This window comes from Silurus aristotelis, assembly GCF_946808225.1.
Source record: "Silurus aristotelis genome assembly, chromosome: 25".
Classification (NCBI taxonomy): Eukaryota; Metazoa; Chordata; class Actinopteri; order Siluriformes; family Siluridae; genus Silurus; species Silurus aristotelis.
In genome coordinates, this window is record NC_139598.1 from 14678055 (window position 1) to 14694211 (window position 16157).

The following is a 16157-nucleotide window of genomic DNA, read 5'->3' on the forward strand; positions in this document are numbered from 1 at the left end:
AGGAAGACAAATCTATCAGTATTGCATAAGTGTTTATTTATATAATTTTCTCCCCAGTTTTGGTCAGCTGCCAATTTCTACCCTCTGGTCAGATCCCCTATCATATTACTATCATATCATTGCTCTGATACATTGCTGTTTACACTGCATTAGTGTTGCCTTGCAGCTCCATAGTCTTATTTTCTTTAATTATGTAGTACTTGCTGATGCCATTACTTTTTATGCAAATGTGCTGTTTAAGTCATCTGGTGATGCGCATTTGATGCATTAAAAAAAAGAAAAAAAAAGCTAATCAAATCCACATTTGCATGGGAAGAAAAAATTGCTTAAATGGTTAGTAATAATAATAATACAGTACAAGTCAAACATTCTTTATCTATAATCAAAATACAGAAATATAAGCAGCACAAAAGAACGGTTTCTGTGAAATAAAACTGAGCAAAACAGCATAAAACTGAGAAAACTTACAGTAATGAAATGAAGTATGAATGACTGCATTGTTTCAGTTTTCTTGCATTGATCTTTGCGTGGTGGATTTAAAGTATATGTTATACATTCAACATTGATATAGATAAGTGTTATTTTGCATTTTCTGTGCACCGGCTCTAGAGCAGCTGTGGATAGAGTTTCGATCTGTAAAGTAATGCCAGTAAATGAGCTGAACATAAGTGCTGGGTTTCATCTTGAAACTGAACCATATGGTTCATTTGATGCATACAATTTGTTAATTAAATAATTATCTACCAAATCCAGACAGCAATTATGTTTGAGTTTAACTGTACTATTTTTTTTAGAATATTATATAGAATGCCTTTGGATTTGGCAGCACTAAATTTCAACTAGGAGACCCAAACCTGATCCAGCATGACAATGCCTCTTTGCACAAAGTCAGCTCCATAAAGATATCCTTTACATTGTTTGGTGTGGAAGATCTTTAGAGGTCTGCTATAAAGCTCTGACCTCAACCCTATTAAACACCTTTGGGATGAATTGGAATGCTGACTGCACCCCAGGCCTCATTAGTACCTGACTTTACCAACATCCCTGTCATTAAATGAGCATAAATCACCACAAGCACACTACAAAATCTAGTGGAAATTCGAGGAAGGATGGACGTTAATATATAAGATTAAAAGTGGAAAGACCTAAGCCTGAATACAACTTTCTGGAGACTTCCACATTACAAATTAAGAAAGTTTTTCAACCGAGAGAAAAGGAGGTGTAAAACAACCTGAAGTGCTGTTTGGTTAAACAGAACCTTTTATGAATATTCTGTTTATTTTTTATTACTACTTACTGAATTTAAATGCTTTAGTTGCTACAGGTGTAACTATCGGACTAATTGGATCGATTTTTCGATTCGAAAAATTTTATTATTTTACACACTATTGCTTTGTAGAAATAATTTCTATGTTTGTGTAATAATCATTTGCGAATTAACGCCACGTAGACAAGCTAGATCAGCTGCAAAGCTGAAAAATTTTGGAAAAAGACTACTCAACCCGTTTACTTCGGAATCTAAATCGTATCAAATGGAAGCCTGAGGTTTTAAACAGCTAGAGGCACTTTGATCAATGTCAGCTTGTGTACATTAGCTAGAAATCGTACTAAAAGAAAGTACTCAGTTGCCCAGTTTTGCCCTACAGGTTGGACAGAGTCATGACCTGCATGATCTCATGAAAGGAAGTACACAAGTTCTGGAAAAACGTCTCGGCATCCGTCTCTGGACAGGATTTCCAGGCGGTACAGGATGCGACGATCCTAAAATTGGAAGCAAAAAAAAATAAGCAATCTATTAATAATATCCTGAGGCTCAACAACTGGGCGGTTTGCTTGCACTTCCCATCTTACCTGTCGTCACGGATGCGGTAAAAAAAGCCATAGCCTTGGTGCACCATGGGAGCGACGGCCCCCAGAACAGTGGTGTAGCCGACAAGGCTGGAGGAAAGGACGAAATTCCCTCCTCCGCCGCTGCTCAGAGAAACACAGACAACGTTCTTCGTCATTTTGTCTATATTTATTATTGAGCATTTCTTTCAATAATTCCTTTAATATATAATTCAACAGCATGTCATTACTAAAATGTCTTGAAACTGGTCCTCGTAATGAATTCAATCATAATGATTATGTTTACTATTATACACTGTATGGACAAATGTTTATAGACATCTGACCAAAAGATTAGTATGTGCTTTCTGAACATCCAATTCCACATTTAATCCCCCATTTGCAGGTAGAATAACCTCCACTCCTCTGGGAAGATGTCCTAGATTTTGGAGTGTACTTCTGGAGATTTGTGCTCATTGTTAAGTAAAAATCAGATACTAATGTAGGTGAGGTAAGGAGGCCTGGGGTTGCAGTAATCGTTCCAATTCATCCCAAAGGTGTAACATGGTTGAGGTCAAAGCTCTATAGCAAGCTGTTCAAGATCTTCTGCTCCAAACCATGTAAAGCATATCTTCATGGATTTTGCTTTGTGTACAGGTTTACTGTCATTCTGGAACAGGTTTTGGTCTCCTAGTTCAAGTGAAGGGAAATTTCAGCCTGTCCTGATGTGCCTCCAACTTTATGGTAACATTTTGGGGGAAGAACCACAAATGACTGGAAAAGTCAGAATACTTTTGTCTATAGAGGCTGCATTTACACTTGGCATTAACATGCAACCTGTATCCAGATGTTGTCTATATACACATTGAAAACACAAGTGTAACCGTGCTTCTGAACGGAATGTTATCTGATCAGCGTGTCCTGGTCCAGAGGTAGTCGAGGACGCATTGCGATCGGATCTGTGTAACGTAAACGCAATCCGGCCGTCGTGTCTGCATTTGCAGGTCGACTTCACGCAAAACCCCGCCCCTCTCTACCGCTGCACGCAGCTGTGTGGTTTTGCGTTACAATCGAGTTCGGAGTACATCGCACCTGAAAGTTGCAGAACCACTCACTCTCTATAAGGAACGCAGATTTTTTCCCACAACAGCTGCCAACGTTCTCGTGATCCACTGTTTCCACAACGGAATCTATCCACTTTATTACTGAATGCAGCCTCCTCATTTGTATGATGTCCCGCAACTGAAAATGGTTTTCCTCTTCTGCAGACTTATTTAAATATTGCGTAGTGAAAAACAGACCCGAATGGTTATCATGATGGAGAAGTCTATCTTCTTGATCGGATCACAGTGATCGCATGTTAATGCCAAGTGTAAATGCAGCCATAGTGTATATACATTTGTCCTACATCAGCATGTTTAGTTTTTCTGCACCAATCCGGGTAAATAAAATTCGACATACCTCTCAGTGTAGAGAGAGTCAGTGTAAAGCTCAGGAACAGGAAGTCCTTCCTCCTTGGCGATCATGTACAGGCCCAAAAGATGTCTGTCAAAGCCTTAAAAAATTATTAAATAATGTTAATTTAACAATAAAAATGTAAAGATTCGAACTAATGTATTAATGTCGTTAAAATCCCCAAAATCCACATATATTTATGTGCATTTTTAGAGTTTTAAATAATGGAGATTTAATGTGATGCAGTTTCAAGTGGAAAAGTTTCACATCACAGTATTTCACACGTATCATGCAGCGGTGTGCCACACGACAGTATTTCAAGTGATTTTACACTAAACATTTTTGCGTGACAGTTCCACGTGACTAAAACCACTTAAGGCATATTTTATACCTTTTCCTTTCTGAGCCTCTTCCATCAGCTTGTTGTGTTTGTTGAAAGCACTGAGCACAGTTTTTCTTTTCTCTTCAGCCTGTGAAGGGACACTCATGAAAATAAAATCTCGAATAAAGATTAAAAGGTGCACGCCATACTATAGGTATATTAACAAAAAATTATATTAGCTTAATTGTTATCAAACAGATTTCACTAGATTTCTCATGCTCAGTCTTGAACTTAGCTCCGCCCCTTCCCCTTTGTCCATGTCATGTAGGTTCCAAAGTTACTGTTTTATTACAAGCTGCTTACAGTCACTGAGGGATTCAGCATGACTTTGCATAACTGGATGGCTTCCACTGTACACGGCCTCATAGTCTCTGTTCGTCCATGATAGAAACGACGTGTGGTAGCGGTCTCGTAACAGCTCCCAGGTCTGACAGAGGAAAGAAAAAAGAAAGATCACTAGTACCACCATTCTTGCATCATGTGATGTATTCAAAATCCTCCCACTGAGAAACGATAAGCAGGACAGCATCACTTACTTTCCATGTTGCCTGTAGTACGCTAACTGCATTGCCAGCTGTACAAATGTGTCCGGGTGAAGTTTCTTCTTTTTGATTGCTGCTTTCCCAAAAGAGGTGAAGGCATAGCAGATGAGCTGCAGATCTTGAGTCTGGACAGAAAAAATAATAAAATTTTTGTGATCGGTTGCTGTATGGGGGATGGGGTGGAGCGTGTTTTCCACACTTTATCCGAAATTCTCCATAAACAAAGTGAGCTGGCTCGAGGGTGTCATCTTGATACTGTCCGACTAATTACACTGCTTCGTCCACCATCATCACACGCAAGCCCCTTAATGCCATACAGTAATTTGGGTGGTGTACCTTTACATGGGTGGTGTATCTTTACATGGCCTCACACCCTGTAATCTATTCTCAGTTTCAGTAATAAATACTGAATGGGTCAGATATCAGTTACTCTGTGATTATAAAACTATAATAAGCATAACAGTTATTTTAACCCTTCGTGTAATTTGTACTTTGGACAACGTTTGCTTAGCCTATATACATCGAGTTTCTCCTCCAAAGGCATTCTGGGATTGTTTATTTATTACCTTTTCACACGGACCTTCTCAATCGCTGTTAAGTGGCTCTGTGGTTTACTAATTATAGGATCAGGTGTTCAAGCCCCAGTATTGCCAAGTTGCTTCTCTTGGACCCTTGAGCAAGGCCCTTAAACCTCATGGCTGACCCTGCACTCTGACCCCAGCTTTCTTGGGTATAAATACTCACGCTTTTGCTGTACTGCTCTTTAGCCATTGTAATGTCTCTCTGGACTTTTTCATCTACAGTGAACACAAGCTCATCTGGATCAGGAAGGTCTCGTACCACTTCTGTACCCTGCACACAACACAGTGATATTAAAACAAAACCACACACACACACACACACACACACACACACACACACACACACACACACACACACACACACACACACACACACACACACACACACACACACACACACACACACACACACTTTTACCCACCATCCATTTTCCGCCGGCAGCCTTCACTTTTTGGTCCATGTAATAACACATCGACACCAAGACCATGGCATCGTACGGTGCGTGCTGTATTAAATACACAATAATCAAAAATATGCAGACTTGAATGGATGATAATAAGAATAAGAATAAGGCTGGATTTACGTCACAGTTGGAGGCGAAGGTGCCGTTGGCGAAGCTGATCATGTTGTAGGATTTATCGCCCCACCGAATAGTGGGGTCTCCTGTCAGAGCCAGCAGGGTCATCTATATGTAAAAAATTATTAAATAAATAAAAAATAAATACGCGGTGTATCAAAAAGTTTCGAGACTAGTTTTATAACCCGGCAGCAGATAGACGCACAGTCACAGGGAGCACCGACCTTAATAAGTCAGTGTGACAGTGTGTGTACACCAGGAGGAGCCATGCAACTGGTGCTATTCTGACCACGTGCGTTTCCACATCTGCTATTCTGACCACGTGCGTGCTCTGTCACCAAGCTCTCCTCACACGTGAGTTTCTGGCCGGTAAAAAATGATCTCACTTCCGCACCCACCCTACTCGCCAGATTTGCCTTGTGCGGACTTTGCCCCTTATCCCGTGAAGAAACCAAAACTAAATTAAAAAAACCATGAACATGAAACCTGCCTGCAGGCACTTCGCTGTGGCTATTGTGCTACACGCTCCCAAAAATGAAGCAAATCAGGGAATCTAAAATGGAGTCCCTGTTAATAAAGAACGATCTTTTACTACAGAAACAATAATGTCATCACTATTGAATGCATTACTGTTAACCTGTGTGTCAACTATGCGTTATCTGTGTCCCATATATTTTTCTAATAACTGTGTCAAAGTTGTTTAACATGCATAACGTGTTTTTTGTGTGGGTGTATGTAGGTATTACCGAGGTGTAATTCTCCGGGGTGGAATACGGTTTGGCGTCATCCAGTGTGATAACAAACAGCGAGCTCTGGATAGTCTCTAGGATGTTCTTATTCACAGGATCGATGGAGATCAGATGCTCTCGTGCCTGGAGATAAACATAATGAGGTGAGAGTACGTTAGGCAGCTGAGTGAGGCAGCTCGGAGAATCAGCTCATTGAGGCAACTTAGTGCGGCAGCTCAGTGAATCAGCTCGTTTAGGCAGCTCAGTGAATCAAATCATGAATCAGTTTATTGAGGTGGATTGATTCAGGTAGGACACTACTAAAGGCCTAGATGTGTCATACAGGGCCTGCCACTGGTATATTGTATTGAGCGTGCGCTATGAAAAACTACGTAACATTACAATTTGACCCAATTTCGCATCTGACCTTAGCCCATTTCGTCCTCTCTTCACTGGTCAAAGCAGCCACTCCATCACCCGAGACCTCTCCATCACAGCTCTCTTTAATATAGGTGAGCTGCCTAAAACATCACGCACACACGTCACTAATAACACGATATTGATTATTACTTATACCTAATACCAACATGGACAACTGTTTATTAAGCAATCTCACATATTTACACTCTTACTTACACAATGGCAACTGGAGGCCTGATCCAAAAAAACCTAAAAAACGATTTAATCACGAGACAAAATAATCAATTAAAATTGCACCTCATTAGTTCAGGAGGAGTAAGGATGCGTCCGTCACAGAGAGCGTCCAAAGTGAAAATTCTACCACGACACATTACAGTGAGGTGAGAGGGACATGGGCCTTCACTTTCTGCAACAGAGAGCATAGGTGAAATCTTTCGCACTCCAACACACATTTTTGCACTGGATTTGTATTCGAAGTTGGCAAAAGTCCAAAAGTAGTGTCAAAATTCTAATTCATAGCTTGTGCTTATTTTACTTTTACATCAGTTTCTCAGATTAAAACCTTCACCTTCCACCATTTAAGTAAAACATTCCTACATTTTTATTTAACTGTAGGTAAAATGGTTTGTGAACACCTGGGCATAAGATTCTAAGGCTTTTTGAACATCCAATAACACATCTAGTCCCCATTTGCTGTTAGAATAAACTCCACTCTTTTGTGAAGATTCTATGAGATTTTGGAGGGTGTAGTGTAGCATTTCAAACATTCAAAAAGTGCTCAATATAATTAAGGTCAAAGCTCTGCAGTGGGCCACTTAAGATCTTCCACTCCAACCCATGCAAACCATACACCAATCAGGCATAACGTTATGACCACTGAGAGGTGAAGTGAATAACACAGATTTATATAACAGTCAGGTCTGTTTTGGCACTAAAATGGGGACAATATTTAGTAGGTCTGATTGGTGTAAAAGTTATTCCTACTTGGTGTATCTCCATGAAGCTGGCTTTGTTCACAGAGGCATTGTCATGCTGAAACAGGTTTGGGTATCCTAGTTCAAGTGAAGTGAAAATGTAATGCTGCCACATCCAAAAACATGTTCTACAATTGTGTGCCTACAACATTATTGCAACAGTTTCAGGAAAAACCACATACAGCCAAAACCTTTTTCCATATAAATGTATTTATGGATTTAATGCTGCCCATAACATAAATTACAAACAGTAGTGCTGGATGTATGACTGTTCCCCACTCAAGATTATACTGCAGGAGAACATTGCAAAGTAATAAAAAAGGCTAAAGGTCAGAATCACAGATAACTGAGACACGCCTCTGTACTCAAATTCAACCCCGTATGCACAACTTCTGTATTGCAACACACACACTCACACACACACCTGTCTTAAAGTAGTTGAGAATGCTGTCCTTCTTAACACCAGGTACTTTGCAGGTACAGAAGAGCATGCGGAACTGATCCATATCAAAGGGCATGTTTCCTGCTTTATGGATTGCCAACTTCTCGCTACACACAAACACACACCATAATAAACACTCAACAATAACAAAATTTCCACACCAGAAGGTGGGATCAACCATATACTGGAGAATCTGATCCGGCATCACTGGTGATTTTGGCATCAAGCTACAATTTGTAATTTTCTATCGAACGTTTCATGCTCAAACAGTCACGTCTGAATTTTCCTGTAACATAGGCATTTGCATTACATGCGAGTAGCGATGCTTACGTGCGGATGAGGTCCCAGTACTGAAGCGTGAGCCATGTTGCAAAACTGGTCCTCTCCAACTGCGTCCCATCACACGGTGGCCAGAAGTGCTCGAGGTACGGCCCTGGACCTCCAAAGTTCACATAGAGCTGAGACGGGATTCGAACTTCCAAATACGCGCCATCCAACCACCATTCTTCCAACTAAAAAAAAAAAAACAAACACCATGAAGTTCACAGGAAATGTCCCATACTTTTACATTTCAATCGATTTAGATTTAAATAGATGTATCAGATTAATGAAGTATTAAAGGAATTCTATGTAAATTGTGTCAGTGTTACCCAGTTTCGCCTGCTCTTGGCTCGTTGAAGGAGTCGTTGCTGAAGGTGTTGCCCGATTCCCTCAGTAAAGCGCTTCACGATGGCTGCTGTGTTGCGAAACGTCTGCTCCGAAGCAAAAGGCTTCACTGAAAAAATCAAATAAAAAAAAATATCACAAGTTGTGTATTTTAGTTTGTGTAGTTGCCTTCCCCATGACCACATGTAGCTCTATTTTTTCTTTGATATTTAAGTTTTTATAAGAATGAAGTGCCTGTGAATATTTTTCGATATATAGTGAAGCTTTTATAAGGTTTGACGTAAAATAAAGCAAATTTGGGTGAAAACCTACAATTTTTAATTTTCAGCTAAACAAAATGAGATTTTGTTGGCAAAGCGCATTTTAAATTCAACAAATATAGATTGTAATTTATTAAGGCTGCATCTGAGCGCTGCGGAAAAGCAGCAATTTCATTTCGATGACAATCCAATGACAAATGAGGGCATACACGGTCAAAACAGTGTTAAATGTTTTTAAATCAAAATGTTCAAATTCTCAAATACTTGCGACACAAACCTCATCCTATACTGCACAAATAAAAAAAGCTTTACATGCCTTTGCATGCTTACAAATTTCTGATGGTCTGTAAAATCTCTTCACATGATAATATACTGCTATTTTCCAGTGTAAACTCTATACAGTAGGTTGCAAAACTATGAGAGAGGCAATGATGAGGTCACTCTGAAGGAGTTCTGTGAATATGAATTGAACAAGCAGATGATTGTAAAAGCTCTGTATGGAAAAGTGGATAGAAAGAAACCATGGCTCGACAGAACGAGAGTGCATTGGTCAGGATCTGTAAAAACATGACAATGAAAATTATTTTAAATGTATAACTATTTAAAACAATGTTTTCATAGCCTAAAGTTGTTTCTTTTAAAAATGGCTCCTTATTTTACAGCCTTATCATTTTGGGTAAATATTCTAAAAATAAACATCACAATGTATATTACATAAAGAAATGTTAGTCATAATTAGATTTTTTATTTAATTTTTTGGGGTATTCTAGGATTTTCCTGCAACAACATCTGATCTACCAGACAAACACAAGAGAGCAACACAATAAAACAAATGGAAAAAAACATCCGAAAAGCAGTGCTTTCGACGCACGGAGCATCTGCACGGAGTTCATCTTACCTGCGTCCAGGTATTTGTTGAAACTTTCCTCCAGAGAGGGCACAGGCAGGGGTGGCAGCGTGGACTGATACTGGAACGTTCTCTCGGCCACTGATTCGAACGCATGATTATCCATATTACCTTTAATACAAGAGAAAAGCAGTGTATTAGCAGTGAGTTCAGTTGTAAATAAATGTAATGTCTGTGAGGATATAATATTCGATCCATCAAACTGAACATACCAACAGCTTGCACTAAAGTTTATAGTAACAGTTTATGCAAACAATTCTTGCAAACAGTTTATGCACATAATTAACCCCTTCATGAAATGCAATGCAAAGATCATTTCAGTATGTTTTGCATGATGTTAAAGAGGCGCTGACAATCTCTTCTTAACCAACACCAATCTGACCAACCAGAATCAAGTATTACATGAACAATTAGAATCAGAATAATAAGAATGATATAACAGTCTGTATGCAAATTTACATATGCAAATTGTGCTTCTAGGATTCTGTTACTGTCCAATTAAATAATCAATCTACAAAAAATCAATTAAAGGCTACATATGCATTAGAAATTTAATAAATAATTTAGACATGCACTGAACACTAACCTGTTTAGACAAGTGGCAATAATCCAAAAACAGTGTAAAACAGTAAATATAGAATTTTATATAAAAATGCAAAAAAGACATATGCATTGCAAATTGCCTTTCGAGTGCTATACTACTGTGCTGTCCAATGCACTGTCTAATCCAAATCTAATGTTTAAACCAGTGTCCTCTCCAACATAGTAACTGTCACATGGTAAATAAACACAAACTCACCTCAAAGAAAGATGAACCGTTCTGCAAAGAGGAAAGAGACCCAGAAGCAAGAAGTGAACATCTGGTGATTGTGTCCAGTTGCAGACGTTGTAGTTGGTGTTAGAGGGAAGACGCAGTGCAGTGACACTGAATAATAAAGATTTCACTCAAAACCGTGCGCCGATTCAGTGACCTTTCACACAGTTGCCTGTAAACAGCTCGAGGAAGGTAATGAGGCAAAATGGCGGCGTGTGTCGACTATTTCAAAATAAAAGTACCATAAGTACTAGAGCTAACCCACCTCCATTAAGTCCTACAACACACACACACACCACTGTATATACATCACCACTGTTCCTACTTTGTACCACTTTTGATAGATACTGACCACTGCAGACCAGGAACATCCCACAAAAGCTGCAGTTATAGAGATGCTCTGACCCAGTCGTCTAAACGCCAAATTTGGACAAAATGTTTAATAACAGGTGCCATGATGAAGAGACAATCAGTGTTATTCACTCACAGGTCATATTGTTATAATGTCATAATGATATTTCTGGTCTGTGTATATTTAAACTGTGAGAATAGGAAGCCAATGAAGTAACAGCAAAAATACTTTTTTTTATGCTGTTCTTTTATAAATAAATAAATAAAAGTAAAAAAATATATAAAAAAATAATAATAATAAATTTTGCCAAAAAAAAAAATATAAGAGAAAATAGTCTGTTCCTACTTTAAGAAATAAAAGTCAGTCAATCCGGAAAAAAAAAATCTCAGGAAACTTTTAATGTATTCTAAATTGCAATAGCTATTAGTTGAAGATGGAGATTGATGGAGTGCTGCGTCAGATAACTTCACAATCACCTGTTCTAAATCCAGTTGAGATGGTGTTTGGATGTGTTGGACTGGACAGTGAAGGAAAAGCAGCCAACAAGCACTTAACACCTCTGGGATCTCCTCTAGATTGTTGTAAAATCATTTTAGGTGATTACCACATGTGGCTGACTGCGACCATGGCAAGAGTGTGCAAAGCTTTCATTAAAGCAAAAGGTGTCTACTTTAAAGAATCAAACATATAAATATATAATATATAAAACATATTTCGGATTTTGGGCCACATAATTCCATATTTGTTCTGTCTTAATTTCAATATCCTCTCACACAATGGTGAGAACAATAAACTCTCTCTCTCTCTCTCTCTCTCTCTCTCTCTCTCTCTCTTCATATATATATATATATATATATATATATATATATATATATATATATATATATATATATATATATATATATATATATATATATATATATATATATGATGCATGGATTTTTTTTCCATCATGAAACTATAAATCCTTTGAGGATTGTATACATCAGTTCAAAACAAACCCTCCACTGAATTTCCTTAGGGTTTTGTGCGCAAACCATCTCCACTTTCTTTCCCTCTACACTCGTTACTCTACTTAGGGTGATGTAATATCATCACATGGTTTCTTCTGCTACAGTCATGGTGATGAAGCCAACCACAGATTTGCCTTTCTAATAGCAGATTCTAGACTCTGTACACATATGAGCTCATCAGCCAGCAGGACTAAGATGTAGTATAATCTTGCTGAATAGTGTCTAAAGATCAGCTGACTGACCAAGAATAAATAAATAAATAAATAAATAAATAAATAAATAAATAAATATCAACATTTGGGAGATGACTGCACCACCTGTTCTGTCATATTGTGTAAATAAATCATTACTAGTTACTCTTCAATGAAACGTACTTAAAAAAAAATGATGTGCTTATAATTATTAATAAATGTAATAATTTTTGTAAGTGTTTTTATAATGGCTCTGTTGATGGCTCATGACTAATGTCTTCATGTGTACAATTTATTCACGCTATTACATATTGGCACACCAAAGTTGGCAAAATGTTAGTTCAACATTGACAAATGGAGCAGTTTTCATAACAACCCTGACAACATGCTAAAGTTGGCTCAAATGTGTTTTTAAATCTGTTGGCATTAGGAGCCAAAAGGACAAACTGATATTGGCCCAAAATTGTACTCAACCTTAACCCACCAAATGGTCTGCAGCAGATAATAGCATTCATAAGGAAAATATAATATTTATTACCAATAAACATCATTGGATGCCTCAGGTCAAGTCAATAATATATTCAAGTATTAGTTATCAGCCTGGTGACACAGTAGGAGCTGGTGGTAATCTGACAAAATCTTCCATTTAAAATATGTCATGCTCAAAATCACTTTCTTGTATAAGCTAATGGAGAATAAAAACTCAAACCATATCAGTCAAGATCCTGGATATTCAAATACCAGAGGCACTTAAGTTTCTGCAGTAATCTTATAATAGATAAAACGAAATTTGGCGATTTCTTTTTCCATCTGACTGCCACTGACGAATCAATAATAATTTTAATTTTAATATTCTTAGTGTGTCCACTTGTTTGGCTCAGTTCTTACTGTGATGAACAACCTACTACTTGTTTTGTAGTTAGTGTGCACATTAAGCACTCATTCTGCTCTCCAGACTGGAATACCAATGAAGTGCTTTCCATGACAAAGAACTCCTTCTGACAGATTGTGCTGAAGTCGTATGTAGAGGTGCTAAATCAGACGGAAATATTAATCACAAACTTGAGGATGTCTCTGTATGAAAAGTATTATTATTATTCAAAGAAATAACACAAATCACAACAATTTTTTAAATGTATAACTTATTTTATGTAGTATGCAAAAACAATAGCATTATTCCTTGCTCTTTAAGGGACTATTACAGTGTGACATTAGTGACACCAATACCAGGCTTAACTATTTAAATCTATGTGTGCAATTATCACATTCACAGTTTTTGGGTTCATGCGTTAATCTATTCCAAGCATAAAAACTGATCACATTCCATATTTATTGATGACTTCCTTGGCAATCCCGATGTATGCAGTCATGGCATCATCGGTAGATATGCCTGTTCAATACAAAAGGTGATGGGTTTATTATTAGAGAGCAAATCACACAGCATGAAGGAGCATTCCTGAGTATGCAAAGTGTCTAACCAATACATATTACAAAATAGGGTTATTGTCCAAATATTAATACAAAGTCAGTTAGTACCTTTCCTGGAATTCCAAGCATCCCATTTAGCTTTTCCTTTCCTATCTAACATTCCAGGTGCATCTGCATTAAACAAGACACTTTCCGTTTTTTTGTTGTTGTTGTTATAATTTTGTTTTATATATAATGTCAGGATGAAAGGTTTAAAGTACCAATGTTAATGTCCCCAACAGTAGCTTGCTTGTAGAGGCCATACAGGTCTAGTAACTCCTGGTCGGATGGCCTGGTCTTCAGCTGTTTTACATCCACTGCAATCTTCTCAAACTCTGCCTGGAAAAACAATATATATATATATATATATATTCCGACAACTACCTCTGGGTACAAAAAGCATGCAATCTTTACTAATGTGGAAAAAGCATGTTAATGCATGTCATTTCTTTACATTTAGTCCACCTTGTTCGTTTAATTCACACTGGGTAAAATAATAATCCAGCCTGTGAATATTTGACCTATTTCTCTCCGTTGGTCTCACTAAGCCCATGATTAATCAGTGTGCCATGGTCTTTATTCCTCTACTGTAGGAAGTCTATTATTCAGCCAACAACTAACAAATGGCTGTGCATGCCAGAGGAAACTCCCCTCACAGCCGCAAGATCATGCAGTGAATCACAAAGAAGCAGGAACTAACTGACCTCCTTCTCCAATTTAACATTACACAGCAAAAACGTACTGCATCTCTTCAGTCCTGGAAACAAATCACTATATACACAAAGTGGTCCCTCTTTCATGCTAGATGTTCATTAATGTTTTAATTATGTCACTAACAATTTAAAGAAGCATTCCATTTATTTATGCCTTTCTTTCCATTACTGATTTTCTGTATTTTGTCTATTGCCTAAAGGCTAGAAGGTTAGTTTATTAGTACAGTAAAATGCTCATAAACAACAACACAGAACAAACCATGCACACATTAACATTCTTACACAGATTATATTTCAAGCCTCAGTGTTTTCCAAGACAATCTTAATGGCATTATATTACACTGCTACATATTATAAGGATTTCCCAAAATGCACTTGGACAGGCAGCATGAGTCAGTGCACAGAATGTTCATCCTATATATTGCTTTTTTTTTTCCTCATGTGGCAAAAAAGATGCTCACTGCTGTTTAACATAAGTGTCTGATAGCTGCTGTTAAATAATAATAATAATAATAATAATAATAATAATAATAATAATAATAATAATAATTATTATTATTATTATTATTGTTATTATAATAATGATACACCTCAGACGCCTTTTGCACAAATTGCATGCTCAAATCAATTAATAATAAACATCGATATCGAACACGTCACAAAGCATATTTTGTAACACGCGCTAAAAAATCTTCCTGCAGGAAAATTAAAAAAAATGCAAAAAAGACGACAGAAAAAATGCGCGTTTTCGTTCTCATACAGGAAAAAATTAAAATAAATTGTGCACGATGTTATAAACGACATGAGTTTCTCACCTGCAGCATTTTCTCCGTCGGAAGTATTGATCGGTCCGAGCGCGCGCGGAATCTGCCGCTAAGTTGCGCAGTTCGTGTCGAGCTGAGACGACAAGAGAGAGAGAGAGAGCGCGTGCACAATCCATAATAAGAGTAACGGGCGCGCGCTCTCTCTCTCTGTCTCTCTCTCTTTCTCCCCCCCCCCATCCCCCCCTCTCCCTCTCTGTGTGTGTGTGTGTGTGTGTGTGTGTGTGTGTGTGTGTGTGTGTGTGTGTGTGTGTGTGTGTTTTGGAAAGACAGTAATATGATCACCGCACTAACATTTAAATAACCCACATATGACCACACTGAAGCCAGCGGGCAGAAATTGGGCCTTTGGCGACATTTGATTTGGTCGCTCGTGCCATTTATATGAGATGAGATGGAAATAATGGAAAGACAAATGGCATATGAAAAAATAAAATAAAAAATAAGAACCAGCTTCTCAGAGGCATGAAGAGGCAGTGATGGGCGGTATTTATGATACAAGTATTTTAAATATAAAATAGGTTCTTATCATTTGTACTTGATCGGGTTGATGAAAATGGCTCCATATTTTCTATCTAAATTGTTTAGTGTTTTGTATTTGTGAAGTTATAAAATACGTAAGAAGTTCTACATGATGACGACATAAAAACGTGATCTCTGATTGGTGCCTACTTAGTAGTTTGCACATATCAGAACAAATAATATATGCATATGGAAGAAGGTGATGAAGGTAAGAAATGTGCAGGCTGCCAGCTTTCAAATAGGCGTCCAATGACATAAATAAATACGTCATTGCTGAATATTGAAGCCTAACTAAAGTAACTGTTTAGTGGGAACATGATTTTGCATAACATTGCATGACACATAATATATGATTATATTTATTATAACAGTCAAATGATGAATCAGTTAGAAACTAGTTGCAATGAATGCAGGTGCCATCAGTCGTCTTCTTATGAATGACGTGTTTGTCATTGAGTAGGTGCTGCTGATGTGAAGCAGCCCTTCATTACCAAACACCTAG

General features: G+C 37.8%; 2 protein-coding genes across 2 annotated transcripts; both read right to left on the reverse strand.

Annotated features, from left to right (window-relative positions):
* Positions 1-701: 701 nt before the first annotated feature.
* Positions 702-10705, reverse strand: crot (carnitine O-octanoyltransferase). Its single transcript, XM_083530101.1, has 17 exons — positions 10559-10705; positions 9754-9872; positions 8580-8704; positions 8260-8441; positions 7912-8036; positions 6811-6919; positions 6521-6614; positions 6112-6237; positions 5372-5473; positions 5210-5293; positions 4951-5058; positions 4201-4331; positions 3968-4091; positions 3674-3752; positions 3289-3382; positions 1852-1971; positions 702-1761 (listed from the first exon to the last, which is right to left on the reverse strand). The coding sequence occupies exons 2-17, from the start codon at positions 9866-9868 to the stop codon at positions 1641-1643; spliced, it is 1839 nt and encodes a 612-aa protein (XP_083386227.1). The 5' UTR covers positions 9869-9872; positions 10559-10705; the 3' UTR covers positions 702-1640.
* Positions 10706-13205: 2500 nt separating this feature from the next.
* Positions 13206-15272, reverse strand: acbd7 (acyl-CoA binding domain containing 7). The gene is made up of 4 exons (XM_083530469.1): positions 15128-15272; positions 13821-13938; positions 13669-13731; positions 13206-13522 (listed from the first exon to the last, which is right to left on the reverse strand). The coding sequence occupies exons 1-4, from the start codon at positions 15134-15136 to the stop codon at positions 13449-13451; spliced, it is 264 nt and encodes an 87-aa protein (XP_083386595.1). The 5' UTR covers positions 15137-15272; the 3' UTR covers positions 13206-13448.
* Between the last annotated feature and the right edge of the window lie 885 nt (positions 15273-16157).

Coding starts and splice junctions, on each gene's coding strand:
- crot (XM_083530101.1), bottom strand. CDS start 9,868: ATGGATAATCATGCGTTCGAATCAGTGGCCGAGAGAACGTTCCAGTAT. Junction 6,615..6,810: donor ACTCCTCCTGAACTAATGAG/GTGCAATTTTAA, acceptor GTGATGTTTTAG/GCAGCTCACCTATATTAAAG. Junction 1,762..1,851: donor TACCGCATCCGTGACGACAG/GTAAGATGGGAA, acceptor TTCCAATTTTAG/GATCGTCGCATCCTGTACCG.
- acbd7 (XM_083530469.1), bottom strand. Junction 13,732..13,820: donor TGTTGGGGACATTAACATTG/GTACTTTAAACC, acceptor TGTTTAATGCAG/ATGCACCTGGAATGTTAGAT. Junction 13,523..13,668: donor TGCTTGGAATTCCAGGAAAG/GTACTAACTGAC, acceptor TGTATTGAACAG/GCATATCTACCGATGATGCC.